Genomic DNA, 14,884 nt, shown 5'->3' with positions numbered 1-14,884 from the left:
GACGTGAGTTAACACCCTCTTCTCTTTCTGGACAGACCGCAGATGACGCCGATGATGCCGTTGGACACAAGAGTTTCATTTCGGCCACAGTGCAGACGGGGTTCTGTGAATGGAGTGCCAAGTATTTTGCTCAGCCGGTCATGAAGGTAACACGCGGGTGTCTCTGCGTGCTCTCCCATCGGGTGCTGCAGCTCCTGACGCGCCGGTGCCCCGAGCGCAGCCCCGTGCCTTTCCCCGCTCTTTTTCCTTCAGTCTGGGAAGGGAAACGAATGGAGTTGTTTCCATCATGCTGCTCTGCGGAGCTGCACAACCGCTGTGCTGTGAAGTCAGAAGGAGGAAAATCAGGGGGAGCAGGAGAGTTGGTGACAGTGGAGTGTCAGTAGGGAAAGAGCCCAGAGCAACAGCCCTGCGCCCCGTGGGGTGTGATCGAGAAACACTGTGAAAATGAGGAGAGGTCTGGAGTTGATCTGCACCCACCAGTTTTGCACGTTTGCAGGTTGCATTGCAGGGTTGTTTCGTTGTGAATGTTGTGCTTGTCTGGGAGCGAGGGTGGAGTCCGCTTGGCTCTGTCCTCCAGCGTGGGCCGCGCTGCGTGTTCGGGCGCCCCATGTAGCCACCTTTAACTGGAACAGGAACAAGTGGCAGTGACTGGGATCTGCACGGGCGCCTGAGGGAACCTTTGGAAGCATCGTCGTTGGTTTTTAAAGTTTAGGAAGCAGAAGTTCTATTATGGCGAAGAAGGAGGGCGGTAATGGTGGATCTCCACTGGGATGGCTTTAGCAGTGAGCGTGTTCTGGTAACTCAGTTGGCTTTATGTGAAGCGAGAGCCAGACTGAAGCCTTGTTCTAGGAAAAACCAAAGCAGAGCTCTCCGGAGATGGGCAGAGATTGGCAGTGGCTGGAAGCAGAAACTCTTCAATTCCCAGAATCTTTTAGCCAAAGATCAGGTTTCAGTTTTGAGTATGAAATAAAAACAAGCAGTAAATCTCACCTTATTATAAGCACACACGAAAAGGCACCTTGGGAGTCAGGCAGCCAAGCTGTAACAGAACTTTCAGCTTAATTTCTTGGCAGTGTTGCGATTTCTGTGAATAATAACGCAGTCTGTATTAATGCCATTGCCCGACCAATGACAAAACTGTACGTTTTATCTGCTGTCTCGTCCAAAAGTTGCCGCTGAGCCATCCGTCACCTCCCCTTCCGCTCCTTAGGCCCGTTAAACTGTTGGATGGTGAGGTGAGGTAGTTGTCCCCACGTTTAAGGACATCACAGAAAGTGTTCCATGGCAGCCCGTTCTGTGTAGCTTTGGTTCCCACAGAAAATCCAGAGGTGAAGCCATTGCTGACACCTCCTCAGCTGCGGTGACATTCACTTTCCTCCATATCATTAGCAGAATAACTCATTAGGATGGGCATTGGGCCTGTGGGGCTTGGTTGCTTGCTCAAGCTTTAAACCAGGCTTTTCTCTCACCAAGATGAGTTTTGGTGTCTTGATTCAAGTGCAGGAGCGAGTACAACAGGAGGAGCAGGGTGCTGTTCCCTCACTTAGTTCTTATTAAAAACATTTGTCTGCTTTCTAAGGAAAGCTGCTCCCGGGGAAGAGGGGTGTCTTTATTAATCAAATAAATCACAGTAGACAGCCGGGCGAAGGCATTTCCGGGGGTGGATGGGGAGTTCTGGGGGGGTGTTCAGTACTTCATGTGCATAAACCAGAGAAAATTACTTAAGGAGAGGAAAGAAAAAATGTGGAGCATTCCCGTACTAATCCATAGAGACCAGGGAGGGGGAGTCATGGACCCTGGGGCTCCCCTGCACCGCCGCGAGCCCCAGGGTGGGGGCGACTCATGGTGAGGATGAAGCTGCTGCAGCCCCACAGACACCGCGTGTGCTGCCCCACAGACACCGGGTGTGCTGCCCCACAGACATAGTGTGTGCAGCCCCCACAGACAGTGCATGTGCAGGAACCATCTGCAGCCCCACAGACTCAGCATGTGCAGTAACCATCTGCAGCCCCACGGACACCGCGTGTGCTGCCCCACAGACACAGTGTGTGCAGGAACCATCTGCAGCCCCACAGACACCGCGTGTGCAGGACCCGTCTGCAGCGCCCCCAGGCACAGCTGCTGGCAGCGTGTGACCGCCTGTGACTGCCTGTGACACCCGTGGTGCTTTTCGTAGTGTCCTGAGTGTTCTTGTTTGGAAATACTCACTGGCTGGGCTCAAGTTTCCTGAGGACAGACTGTCCTCAACAGCAACGTTTTAGGTAAAAATTGAGCAAAGCAAAACTGTGTTTTGTACTAAAACGAGGAAGAGAATTGATTTCCCCATTATGTCTGTACAGCAGCTTTAAAAGGCCACGTAGAGGATTTCTGCAGAAAAACGTGCATGCGGTGCTGCGCCGGCAGGAATTGTGTGTGGTGGTGAGAGCGGAGGTGTGTGTGCCGGCCGGGCTCTGCCGTTGCTCGGTCGCTGTTGTGTAACCGGGCAGGACTGGCCGTCCAGGACCCGCGTGCTGGCTGAGCTGCTGCAGGATGCGCCGCTCCTGCAGTCGCTGCTCCGCAGCAGCGAGGAGCAGGCGGCCCTGCCTGCGGGAGCCGCAGCCCCGCGGAGCAGGCGGAGTGGAGTCTGCTGAGAACTGGGGGAAAAGATACATTGATGTTTAATTCCAATACTTCATTTGGAGATGCTGCCCACCATCATAAACAGGGAAAGACAAGACAACTGTTCCTGTAATGAATAAACATAAAATGACTGTGAGTGCATCTTAGTCATATTTAATTTATGAATTTAGTTTTGCTTCACAGCCCATGCTCTGAGAATGCTTTCACTGGGAAGATTGAGGGATTAATTTCCAGCGTAAATCACTGGCTCAGTTTCAAGCCATCATACCAAATTTGATTTATTGATTATCTAATCAAATGAACGGAGGAAAAAACCACCGCATAGTGAATTCTCACTCTGCCAGGAAAAACAGATACCTGCCCCGGCTCTGAGCTCTCAAACGTCCTTTCCTCTTCCCACGAGCTCTGGTGGCCAACGGCTGCTGCGGGAGCTGCGCTGGGTGTTGGAACCCGTCCCCACTGCCGGGGAGCAGCGTGGGCTGTGCCAGGACACGCAGGGGCTGCCGAGCGTCCTGGGCGCCGAGAATTACAGCAGAAAGCCCTTCCTGCTGAACCGCTGCCTGCAGTTCAGCGCCACTCGGCGCAGCTGGCAGTCCTGGTGGGGCCGCGAGCGCTCCGCGATGGCTGCGCTGGCCGCGACCAGGGGACACCGGGATCTGCGACTGGGGCGTTCTGCTGTCTTGTCAAAACCCGGCCTGTTTAGCCAAAGTACACTAATTGCCTGTGTCATACCTAACTAGTACAGAGCATCTCTGCTAGGTTACAGTTATTTGCAACACTTTTTAAGGGTAAGTTGAGCTCAACAGAGTTTATTTCATTAAGGGAATCGATGTTTACTCTCTGCTAACACTTTGGAAGGACCCACAGGGATTGTTCTGCATTATTCTTGCCGTTTTTCTTCTCTCAAAGCTCCGTGGCCCTCCCACAGTATTGCAGAATCCTGCAGGTTTCCTTCTCTACAGGCTCAGGCCCCATTACTTTCTCTTTTTAACTTCCCTGTTCACTAAATCCCAACCAGCTTCGATCAGAACAATAACCCGGGGACTGGTGAGCCCAGCGCCTGGACCCGCAGTGGAGCCCTCGAGAAAGTACCTGGTGCTCAGCGAGGATATTTTGGGCGTTTTCAGCTGTGATCCCAGCTGGCCCCGGGGAAGCGATCGGACACACGCAGATCCTGGCGGAAGCATCTTCGCAGGAGCTTCCCGCCTGGGTTCCAAGGCGATGACATCCCCGTCTGCAGAGCCCTTGGCACCGGGAGCGCGGTTGGTTGAGTCAGCTGTACCAGAGCCAAGACTTCAACATATGCCCTTAGCGTTCTGCTGCAAGGAGCTGGATTTGCATCAGGAAACGATACACGGATGTCACCCTTCAGCACGGCCGTCCTCCGGCCAGCGCCCGGGACTGCCTTTTCTTCACATATTCAGAGGGCAAGGAGGAAGATGAAGACGATGAACGCGTGACTGTGGAAGCAGAGGCCGCCCCAGAGCACACGGGAAGCTGGAGCTGGTGCTGCCCATAGTTCTGTCTTGGTTTCTGGAGCTGGCGCTGCCCATCCCTCACTCTTGGTTTCTGGAGCCGGCGCTGCCCATCCCTCACTCTTGGTTTCTGGAGCCAGCACTGCCCATCCCTCACTCTTGGTTTCTGGAGCCGGCACTGCCCATCCCTCACTCTTGGTTTCTGGAGCCGGCACTGCCCATCCCTCACTCTTGGTTTCTGGAGCCGGCACTGCCCATCTCTCGCTCTTGGTTTCTGGAGCCGGCACTGCCCATCTCTCGCTCTTGGTTTCTTGCTCTGCCCCCGTTGCCGCCTGCCCTCCCGTTGCAGGTGGCACACAGGACACACAGGACACGCAGGACACGCAGGACACACCAGCCCCGTGGTCTCCCTCTGGTCAGAGTATTCCGTGCTACAGCCCCTTGCACCGGGTGCCCATCCAGTCCCTTCTCTGCCCTTGGCCTTTTAGGTCTGTCTGTAATTTATTCCCAGAGCAGGTGCATTATCCTTAAGGTGTAGGTGTCGTCTCTCCGCTCTCAAACCTCCTTTGATGTATTTTATCTTAGGTTTGTTTATTGCCTTACGTTATTGGTCATTTGTCATTGCCTTTCTAATAGACGTTGTATTCTTGAGAAATTGAAATAGTAGTGCTGCTTTTTTTGCCCGGAGGAAAGGTGGAGGGTTGGCTTTCTTATTTTTATTTATTTTAAAGGAGCGGAAGTTCAGCTCAGTAATCGTTGTTTTCCCAGGTACGGTGCGTTTTGGAGACAGTATGTGAATTAAGTACTTTCTTCCTCAAGGAAAAAGTGTTTGTGGGGAATGAGGAGGGAGCAAAAGGACTTTGTCTTTTATCTTTCACCTTGGAACAGCCATCGTTTCCTCGCTGGAGCAGCCAGATGAGAGTCCTGGAGCGCAGCCCCTCCCTTGATCCCAGGGGCGTTTCTAGAGCAGCGTTACTAGTCTCAGATAATTTGTTAAGTGTTAAGTAGAAGACACGTCATACGTAAGTCCTGGAGTGGTTTGGGGTGAGAGCTGTGAGTTCGTTCTCTGCCCTGCACGCTGGCGACTCGGTCGGCAGGAGCTGGAGCGACCCCGACCCACCGGGTTTGCAGCCGGGGTCTGATGCCGGAACCTGCGGCTGTGGGCTGGGAATAAACACACTAAAGCAGATCGGAGCGGCTGCGGCTGCTCCAGGGCCTCCCTCCGGTTTCGGGTGAGGTTGGTAACCAAACCACCGTGACACGGGAGCATCGTTTCTGGCAGCCAGTTCTGGGACAGGAAACTGAAACGGCTGCTGTTACTGGGAAATGTGTTGGTAACTCGAGCATCTCAGGGACCTGAAAGTAAAGTAATGCCTTTTTTGGCCTGCAGTCATCTATTAGCAACAAAAGAAAGGTTTTAATGTGTTCTGAGCTTTGTGTCTGTACCAAAGCTGTGTTCTGTCTTTAATCTTGGGATTACTACGTGAAGCTTTTCAGCTGAAAAGTGCTAAGCAGAGTAATCTGTATTGCACAGAAGTCGGACTCGTGTCGCCGGGGGGCAGGAGCTGCGGTGAGGGGCTGCAGCAGGAGCGGGTTCCTCACCCGGCCCGTGAGGAACAGCGACGGGGGAGCTGGACGTGCACAGCTCTTCAGAAACCCCGTGTCCATCGCTTCAGAGAAATGCCGGTGGCTAAAACAAAATATGGGACAGCAAAAGGAAAGAGGCAGAGATTACAGATGATGGGGAAGATTTAGGTCAGAAAGATGCTCAAGTATTTAATAATATAAGGTCCCATGAGCTCCTCCATTTACTAAAGAATTTATAGCTCATCCTGATGTGTGTGTGTGTGTGAGAGTGTGTGTCGCAAGGGTAATTCTGGACTTTTGACAGTTACTGTTGTTGCGTGTTGTGCATATGTTGATACCTGACAGATCCCAGAAGAGCACGACCTGGAGAGCCAGATCCGCAAGGAGAGAGAGTGGCGGTTCCTGCGCAACGCCCGCGTCAGGAAGCAAGCGCAGAAGATCATCCAGAAGGGTGAGCGGCCCTCGCGCCCCCGGCAGCTGCGCGGCCCCGCGCCCGGGCAGGACGCTCACCTGTCCAACACCCGCAGGTATTTCCCGGCTGGATGATCAGATCTTCCTCAACAGGAACCCGGGCGTCCCCTCCGTGGTGAAGTTCCACCCGTTCACGCCCTGCATAGCCGTGGCCGACAAGGACAGCATCTGGTGAGGGTCTGCGTGGGTCCCCGACGTGCAGCACGTGCGGGGAGGTTCAGGGTGACCCCTCAGAGCACAAGCACCGTCGCGGGGCAGCGCTGCAGTACTTTGTTCCTTTCCCCGCTCCCTCCGCCGCCCTCGGTCCTGCCCTGTGTCAGGGGTGGGGGCAGAGCCCGAGCCCAGGGCCGCAGCTCTGAGCGCTGCACCGAGGCCTTTCCTGCGGGAGGTGCTGGATCCGAGGGCTGCAAGCGCATCCTGACATTTCTAACAGCGACTTACGATTGGGCTTTTATCCTATTTCTTCTGCACAAGGTTGACGTACTTTATTAATAAAATGATGCTGAGTACCAAAGGAGGAAAACAAATTGAATTGGTATCCAGTGTATATAATTTTTCCTTTCACTGTGATGTGTAGATCTCTTTCATAGCTTGCGCAGAGAACCAGGGACTGACATGGTATTTTTTCCTCCCGCAGTTTTTGGGACTGGGAGAAAGGGGAAAAGCTGGACTATTTCCACAACGGGAACCCTCGGTACACCAGGATCACGGCGATGGAGTACCTGAACGGGCAGGACTGCTCCTTGCTGCTCACCGCCACAGGTACGGAGCGGACGTTCCCCCTCCTCTGACAGGATTGCAGCCCGTGCAGCGGTGCTGGGCCCCGGCGCTGCCCGCCTGCGCTGTCCCTGCCCTGTGCCCAGCCTGGGGACGTCGCCACGTCAAAGCTGAGACTTGTTTCTGGCAGTACCGAAATATCTTAACTGCTTAAGTAAGTGCTGCAAAGGTTTTCATATGACTGACAAATCAAACACTCATGAAACTATTTCCAGTCACAGCTCTGTTACATCGTTCTGAATTGTTATCTGTCGTTGCAAGTTCACGGTAACCTCCTCCGTACAATACCTGTCCAGAGCTGAAAAGGCCATTGTGCTGCAAACAAAGGAGAAGAGAGCAGGTTCTGTTGCTTCTCCGGGAATCTGGAGCGGGCAGGGCTCACCTGAGCCCGAGCTCCTCGCACACTTGGGAGTTTCTCTCCAGCCCGTGTGTCTCGTCCAGGGCAGCAGTTCTCTAGAATGCCCTTTGCATCATGTAGCATGAAGAGCTCTTTCCCATTCATCGGTTTGTAAAGCTGTGAGCAAGATCTGCTTCTCTCCCAAGGAACCATTCTAAACCTGTCAGTCTGAGTGTTTTCAACAGCTTTTCAAACTTGGTGCTGAAATGTACAGGTTGGGTATAATTAAGAGAGGTGGGAGAGGAGCTGAGAGGGCCTTCAGGACATTTTCCTTTCAGTGTATTGATTCTTAGCACAAAAGTTCCACAGATGGGGAACAAATTGAAAAAATACAGGATGTTCTTGAAAGATTTGCTGCTGATAGGCTGGGCTTTGATTCAGCTGCTTCTGCGGGGTTGTATTTTGTATTTAGTAGGGTACTTTTGTGGCTCTTGGCACCAACAGCAAGGAGGACAGAGACGAATCCCAGGGAAAATGAATGAGTAGAAGAAGTGGAGCGACATCTAATGTCAGGTGTTATTCAAGGGAAGGAGAAAAGCTCTTGCAAACAGTTCCCAGTAGAACAATGCTTTAGTTTTTATGGAGGTAAGATTAGAGAGGAAAAACAACTCTAATAAAAAGGCTTAAGTTCAGGTGACACTCTCAGTTTTGGAGTTTGTATGAGTACGGTCCTGCTTCTCTTCCCCTCGGTTGTGCACAAGTCCAGCAGCAGTGACATTGCGTTGTGTTCTCTCTTTCTGTGCTCCCCAAGACGATGGTGCCATCAGAGTGTGGAAGAACTTTGCAGACCTGGAGAAGAACCCGGAGATGGTGACGGCCTGGCAGGGGTTGTCGGACATGCTGCCGACCACGCGAGGTGGGTCCCCGCTGCGCCGCAGGGGTGGGCGCTTGTGAAAATAACTCGTGATGGGGAGAGTAAAATGGGTTTCTCAACCTCGGCCATCAGTAAAACCCTTGTTCCACAGTTCCTTCTGGAATGGCCTTGGTGAGAAATTCCTTTTCCAGTTCTCACCAAACAAAGCAACAAAAGCCCAAGAGCAGCCTCGCACACTGCAGAGCACCCAGAGCCGGTTCTCGCTGGGAACGGAGGGCACAGAGTCCTTGTCATTGCAGGCTCCCCACCCAACGCTCCTCTCGCCCATGCTCCGGCAGAGAGCTGCAGAACACGGGTGCACTGCGCACTGCCCGGCCCTGCTGGCCCCTTCTTCCCTTCGCCGGGCCAGGGCTCTGCATTGCCTCTTTCCTTCGGAGGGGCTGCACGGGCTCTGCACAGCTTTGCATGGTGCTCCTGGGACCTCCTGTAGACTCAGCTCGAATATGGGCAATTATTCTTCGCTGTTTATTGTGGGTCAGGAGGTGGCAAGAGAATACGCGATCTAAATCTGACGCATGCAGAAGGAGAGCACAGTTAGAGACTGACCTGCCTGGGATATTAGAAAAGCTGGATAGAGAGAGCTGTGAGAAGGAGCGCTGGCATCCAGCCACACAGCGCGGAACCGGAGCGGTCGGAGTGACCCTGGAGCCTGGTTGAGGACATTAGAGGAGGTGGACATTTCATCCTTCCAAGGCCTGGTAATGTCCTCGTGGTGTAATGGAGGTTCTCTGTCACTTGAATATTTTTAATCAAGGCTGCAGGATCGTCTGTGGCGCGGTGGTTCAATCAGCACTGGTGGCATTGCTGTGGGAGCTGCTGGGCGAGGCTCCCGGCGCTCGCAGCGCAGGTCAGACGAGACGACCGTCATCATTCACCGTGACCTTAAGATCTGACAGTTCTCATTTCGGAGCCGGGCGGTTCATCACAGGAGCCTGACACAGCTCTTTTAGCTATTCATTGGATTTCACCGGTGCTGCCTTGTTGAGCTCACATCTGTTATGTTTCCCTCAACGCCTCCTGGTTCATCTCTGGTGTTTTAGGAAAAGGACCCGTGTTTGAGGTGGCTTCAGGCTCGGTGCCTCGCTGCGGCATGGGCACAAAACTGATTATAAGCTGCTGGAAGTTTGCAGCATACTGTGAACATTGCCGTGGTCAGGACCAGCCCTTTGCAGAGCTGTCAGTAAAAGCAGGAGGAGAACAGCGGGAACACGCGCCGTGGTGAAAGGCCTGGGGCTCCTGAGGCGGAAAGTGCCCAGTCGTTGTCTCAAGGTGCCCTTCGCAGCCTCATTCGGTTGGTCTGCATTTCTTTCTCGTCAACACCAGCTTTCCTGGAGGGTGCTGGTTGATGTTCACCATCCCCGGATTCGGGATCCGGCTTCCTTGGTGCTGGTGACGGACAAGTGGCCACCGGCTCCGGCTGCATCGCCAGCGTGGCTGGGGAGGACGCTGGCAGCGCCCAGGCTCTTTCCACCATTCCACGGGCACCTTCCCCAGGCACAGCGCGTGCTGGCCGTGCCTGGCTCTGCACAGGCCCGTATGCAGCGGAGATCGCTAGCGTCAGTGTTCGACACTGCAGAACAGGCCAAGAGCTGAGGCAAGAGCTGAAACAGCTGAATGGTTACACTTGTCAGAACACGAGTGCTGAAACTTTTCAGTCTGTTCCCTTTAATATTATGGTTTTTTGCCCTTTCGCTTATGCCCTTAGGAAGTCTGAGTCCTGTTTTCTTTGCCTTCCACCCTTGGAGCAATAGAATTAGCTTCAGAAAAAGAAAAAGACAGATTCCTTTGTGGAGAGAGAAATAAATGTAGTCACTTCAAAAGAGCTATGTGGATCAGGTCCCCCTGGAGATGAGGCGCTCGTGAACCGTCTCTCTTGCTGCCAGGACTAGAGTTGTGGTCCAGCGCTGGCTCATTAAACTGAAGATGCATCGTGAAGCTGCAGAGCTCAGGAGTTTCGCTGGAGTTTGCTGGATCCTGCTATTGATTTCCTCCTCTTCTCTCCCACCCGTTTCCGCCATGTCACACTAAACTCTGAATTCAGTAGTCTCCTGGACAGCAACCAGAATACTGACTTTTCTAGGCAGTTTTCCTGCTTATCAAAGGAGAGAGGAATATGCGGTACCTGACTACGTCCTTTGGAAGCTTGAAGAGCATCCCTAGGCTGTCAGAGCAATGGGAGGTCAACAAGGAGCCGCTCGGGGGCTGCCTGGGAGGGCGAGCAGAGCAGAGCAGAGCAGAGCGAGGACAGAACTCCAGCTCACGCTGCGGGATGGACTCGTGTGTGTTGTGCAGCCCGAGAGGAGAAACGAGCTGCCAGAGCTGGGTTAGTGAACACCCGTGCGGGGATGCGCCCGCGCAGGAGCAGCTTCGGCCCGTTCATCGTGCTGACTTGAGGCTCAGGGTATGTGAATCTGAATTCAAACACTGGCAAACTACCCTATGGGCCTCCTCTTTTTTCCAGTGTGAGATCTGTTGATTTTGATCTTGTTTAGATCTGCACTCACAATGTGTCTTTCAGTCAAAATCGGGGTGTTTAAAGAACCATCGGTACCAGGGGCTCTAGTATAAGGCAGGAACTGGTAGTCCCCAACATGAGAGATGGAGCGGGATGGGAAAAGGCAAAACGCCGGCGGTTAATGGCCCAGGGGGTGCGGGGGGTGCGGTGTGAGCTGGCAGGGTCCACAGGGACCATCGCCCGTGTCCGCACCGCAGCCGGGTTGGAGCGCTGGGTTTGCGGGGCCGGGCCGCGTGGATCTCGGGCTGGCTCTGGTACCCAGTGGCCACACTCGTGCTTCTGAACGGATCTGCCGTGCTCTGTGTTGTTTCTTTGTGCCAAACAAGCCACAACCCCTGGTCAGAGTGGCTCTGCCCTGGAAAGCAGCACAGTTCTGGAACTGGGGAAAATGCAGGAGTGTAACCAGCCCAGGAGAACCAGCGCATCGCTCCCAAAGCACCGTGGGGCTCAGCCAGCCCTCTCCGGAACACCTGCAGCTCCTTGGACAGGATTTTCCAGGGTCGCCCAAGGGGCCTTTCGCTACCCCGTGTGCTGCCGTCCTCTCTTTCTGCCCGGGGATTCACAGCAGCTGGAAACGAGTCTGTCGGAGGCTGACTTCCCGTGTTCCAATGAGCACCCGTGGACAGTTTGCGCTATGGGTGCTGTCGGTGTGGGGCAGAGGAGCCCCGGACCGCAGCACTCGCTGCGCGGAGCCCAGACCTGCCGGGCAGAGGCCGCGCGATCTGCGCTTGGCTGGGTTTGTACAGCTGCCATCCGTCATTTGGATTCCTGTCTGTCACTTCCGAACAGGGAGCAGATCACGCAGAGGAAGGTCTCCTTGTTCGAGAAGAAACGTCAAATCTGTGCTGCTGTCAGCCAGAACACTCCTGTCACACACGACCAGTGCCACCTCTGATGGCTTCCCGGGAATGCCGCGGTTCAGCCGGCGCCTGCGCTCTGGATGGAGCCGTGTGCTGCTCCTGGGGCTCCTGCTTCGCTTTTGTGTTTGTGCCTTTAATTTGAGTTGCTTTTTCTAATCCTTTTTTAAGGTTTATTTTTGCTCTGCCTGACCAACTTACGCTTAGCATCAAGCCCTTAATCCCTGTCTTCTCACAGGTCTGGCCCGAAGGGTTTCAATCTATCTTGACAGAAGTAAGCAGGGAGGTGAGTGCTCTCTTTCCTCTTACCTACGATCAGCCGGGTGGGAAGGAGCTCCGCGTCGGCCTCCGGGTTGGTCGGCTGGTTGGTTGGCTGTTTTTTGGCATTGTTTGAATGACTGCTGGGTCCTCGTGGTTCCCGGAAGCTTTGCTGCTTCTCCCTGCCCGTTCCTCGCCCCGTGTGTCCGCGCTCGCCGGGCCGGCAGAGCCAGCGCTGGCAAAGGGGCGGCTGTGTGTTGGGCCCGGAGGCTCCGCAGGGAGAGCAACTCTGGGGATGCACCAGTCTCTCCTTTCCAGGAAAATTCCAAAACATCCCTAGAAAAGAGGGTTTGACTGGCAGGTTCTGAACGTGAACCACCGCTAGGCTAATGTGGGTTTGGCTGGGGTTTATTTGTCATACGCTTTTGCTGTAAACAGCATGTGGAAAGGAGAAGCTGACGAATCTTTACCGGGAGGCCTAGAATCATGGACTTTTGGCAAGGCTGTGCCTAATAAACGTTACAAATCTTGTTCTTTCACGTGACAGGAAGGTGGATGAGCTCCCCAGCCTCCGTCCCCGCAGCCGGCACTGCGCGGTGCCTGCTCGGGAGCAGGTGGCTGCTGTGCCAGGGCACGGCTGCTGCGCCGGGGCAGGGCTGCTGTGCCAGGGCACGGCTGCTCTGCCCGCGGCCGCGGCGCTGCCGGTGACGTTCTCATCCGGGGTCGCTCATCAATTATGAATATTTGCTGACTGATAAGAGCTGAGTGTGTCTGTAATGATGAAGAAGCTGGTGATTGCAGTGGTGTGTGATTCAGAGCTCTGTAGCTTGAGGTCTTTGCAAATCTCTCATTAGTGTTCAGAGGCAGAGCACTGGGACAGAAATGAGCGAAGCTGATGAGCTGCTGCCTGGCTCCGCATTTCACTCCAAAATCCCCTGGCAAACGGGAAGGCTGAAGTGAGCGAGGAATTCCCTGCTCAGAAAAGCGGACAGTTCAAGGGAACACCAACCACTCCGTGCTGGATCAATGATCAATAATCAGTACTGCTGGTGCCGTGCAATCACATGCTGTCCTGAGCACACGAGTAACTGGGAATCAATAAAGAGCCCTCACCAGTGTTTTCTGGCAAAAATCACAGCAAAAGGATTCCTTCTCTCCTACTGTGAAAAGCTTTAAAAATGTGTGAGATTGGCCATTTGCTTGACAGAAAAATACATCAGCAATATTTAGATAAAATGTGCTCGTTTTGTCACTAAACCGCAGAAGATCTGTTCTCATTGCCTCGGCTTCCGGGGGGAGCTTTTCCCAGGAGCCGAGCCCGCTCCTCACCAGCAGCCACTGGGGACACCATGGACAGAAGCCTCAGAACCACCTTGGGGATAAAAGCAGCTTCCAGAAGGGCCGTTCCATGGGAGCTGCAGAGCCCTGAGCCGCGAGGAGCCTGGGCAGGGAGGCTCTGACCTGCAAATGGAGCCCAGGAACCCAGCAACCCCCAAACGGAGCCCAGGAACCCAGCAGACCCCAACAGAGCTTGTGCTGGAGAACATGCGGGAGAGGAGAGCAGAGCGGCTCTCCCCACATCTCCCCAGGACTGGTGTTTTGTCCCTTAGGAATAAGAAGTCTGGGAGAAGCATCTTATTTCTGGTCATATTTTTTTATGGCAATGAAACCATTGAAGAAGTTGCAGCTCCAGGGGTTTGTGTTCTGTTAATTGCGTTCCCAGCGGCACGTCCACCCTTCCGCCTCGCTGTGCACGGTGCTCGGCGTGAGAGCGGCACTTTCTGAAAGAACGTTGTGGAAATGAGTGATGAGTGAGGTTACACAACCCTCCCTCTGCTTCCTGGGAATTAAAGCAGGGATGTGCTTCATCGCTCAGCCAGGAGAGCCCGCGATTAAAAAATCATCAGTCGGAATCCAAGATGCTTTTATATTGTGTTCTTTGTAGGTATTCCCGACTTCATTGAAATGCCGAGTACAGGTTGGCCATGTTCCAATCACGATAAAAATAAGTGCAGACACTCCAAATGCAGCTGCTTTCAGCACTGGGGTTATTTATTGGAATTTATATAAGGAGCTATCCCATCAAGACAAATATCTGGTGCTCAGGGAGAATCCGGAGGGAACAAGCCATAGAAAGTTACAGCTCCAAGAGCGGCTGTTGGTGCGTGTTCCCTCACGTGTGATCTCACCTCGCACGGAACCGCAAGTGCTTGTGCTAACAGACTCAAAACCAAACCAGACAAAACGCTGAACACAAACCTTGAGAAGTTTCTTCTTCTGAGCGGTGGAAGATGTGTTGCTCTTCCATAGAATTCTTTATGGGAAAACTGCAATCTCAACTAATGATGCGTTAAAGACGCGTGTTGCTGCGTGTCACCGCTGGCTGGCACCAGCCAGCGTGTTGGTGTCACCGTGTCCCCTGTTCAGGTGTCTGTGAGGAGGGGCTGGGGCTGGGGATGGAGATGGAGATGGGGCTGGGGATGGACATGGAGATGGAGATGGGGATGGGGCTGGGGCTGGGGATGGACATGGAGATGGTGCTGGGCGGGTGGCGCAGCCCGGGCTGTGGCCGCGGTGCCTTCCTGGCAGAATGAGCCCGAGCAGCGTGGCGGTTGCCAACCCCACGAGCCAGAGCCCTGCAGGTGAGCTGCAGTCTCAGTCGGAACATCCTGCAGAAGGGCCGCTGTTAATTAAAAAGGAAATGGTAGTTAGGATCAGCTCCCATGATTGCTTCTTATCCCAAAGCACTGGGAATCTGACAGGAACATGAGCCAATACTGTATCGTTTCCACCATGAAAACATTTGCTCACATGTAGAAATAGTTCAGCTATTTATGTCTGATCTCGTACTGCGAGTGTCCTCTCTGAGCGAACATCTCACCGGCAGGGGAGCCGGCCCTGTTGCACGCTTGGAAACAACCTAAATTTATGTGCAAAGGCTTTTCTCCTTTCAGACACTTTTGAATTGTGGTTTAGCGTTTCCAGGCGCACCCTAGGGTCCCCTGTTCCTTCACCCGTTTGCCGGGGTGTCAGTGGGACCCGTCTCCAGCGCAA

General features: G+C 53.8%; 1 protein-coding gene across 2 annotated transcripts in view; it reads left to right on the top strand.

Moving 5' to 3' along the window:
• RPTOR (regulatory associated protein of MTOR complex 1) overlaps positions 1 to 14,884 on the top strand; it is an 86,263-nt gene that overhangs the window by 60,638 nt on the left and 10,741 nt on the right. Inside the window, exons 24-30 of one of the 2 annotated variants that reach the window (XM_080356492.1) lie at positions 36 to 146; positions 6,027 to 6,132; positions 6,209 to 6,323; positions 6,790 to 6,914; positions 8,078 to 8,182; positions 11,811 to 11,858; positions 12,685 to 13,030. In XM_080356492.1, coding sequence (XP_080212618.1) covers positions 36 to 146; positions 6,027 to 6,132; positions 6,209 to 6,323; positions 6,790 to 6,914; positions 8,078 to 8,182; positions 11,811 to 11,858; positions 12,685 to 12,716 — 642 coding nt within the window. In that variant the 3' untranslated portion in view covers positions 12,717 to 13,030. Of the gene's footprint in view, positions 1 to 35; positions 147 to 6,026; positions 6,133 to 6,208; positions 6,324 to 6,789; positions 6,915 to 8,077; positions 8,183 to 11,810; positions 11,859 to 12,684; positions 13,031 to 14,884 lie in introns of those variants that run through there. The other variant, XM_080356491.1, reaches the window with a different exon arrangement.

This window comes from Nesoenas mayeri (assembly GCF_963082525.1).
Source record: "Nesoenas mayeri genome assembly, chromosome: 19".
Classification (NCBI taxonomy): Eukaryota; Metazoa; Chordata; class Aves; order Columbiformes; family Columbidae; genus Nesoenas; species Nesoenas mayeri.
The sequence above is the reverse complement of the archived record's forward strand: the minus strand, read 5'-3'. Positions and strand labels throughout refer to the sequence as shown.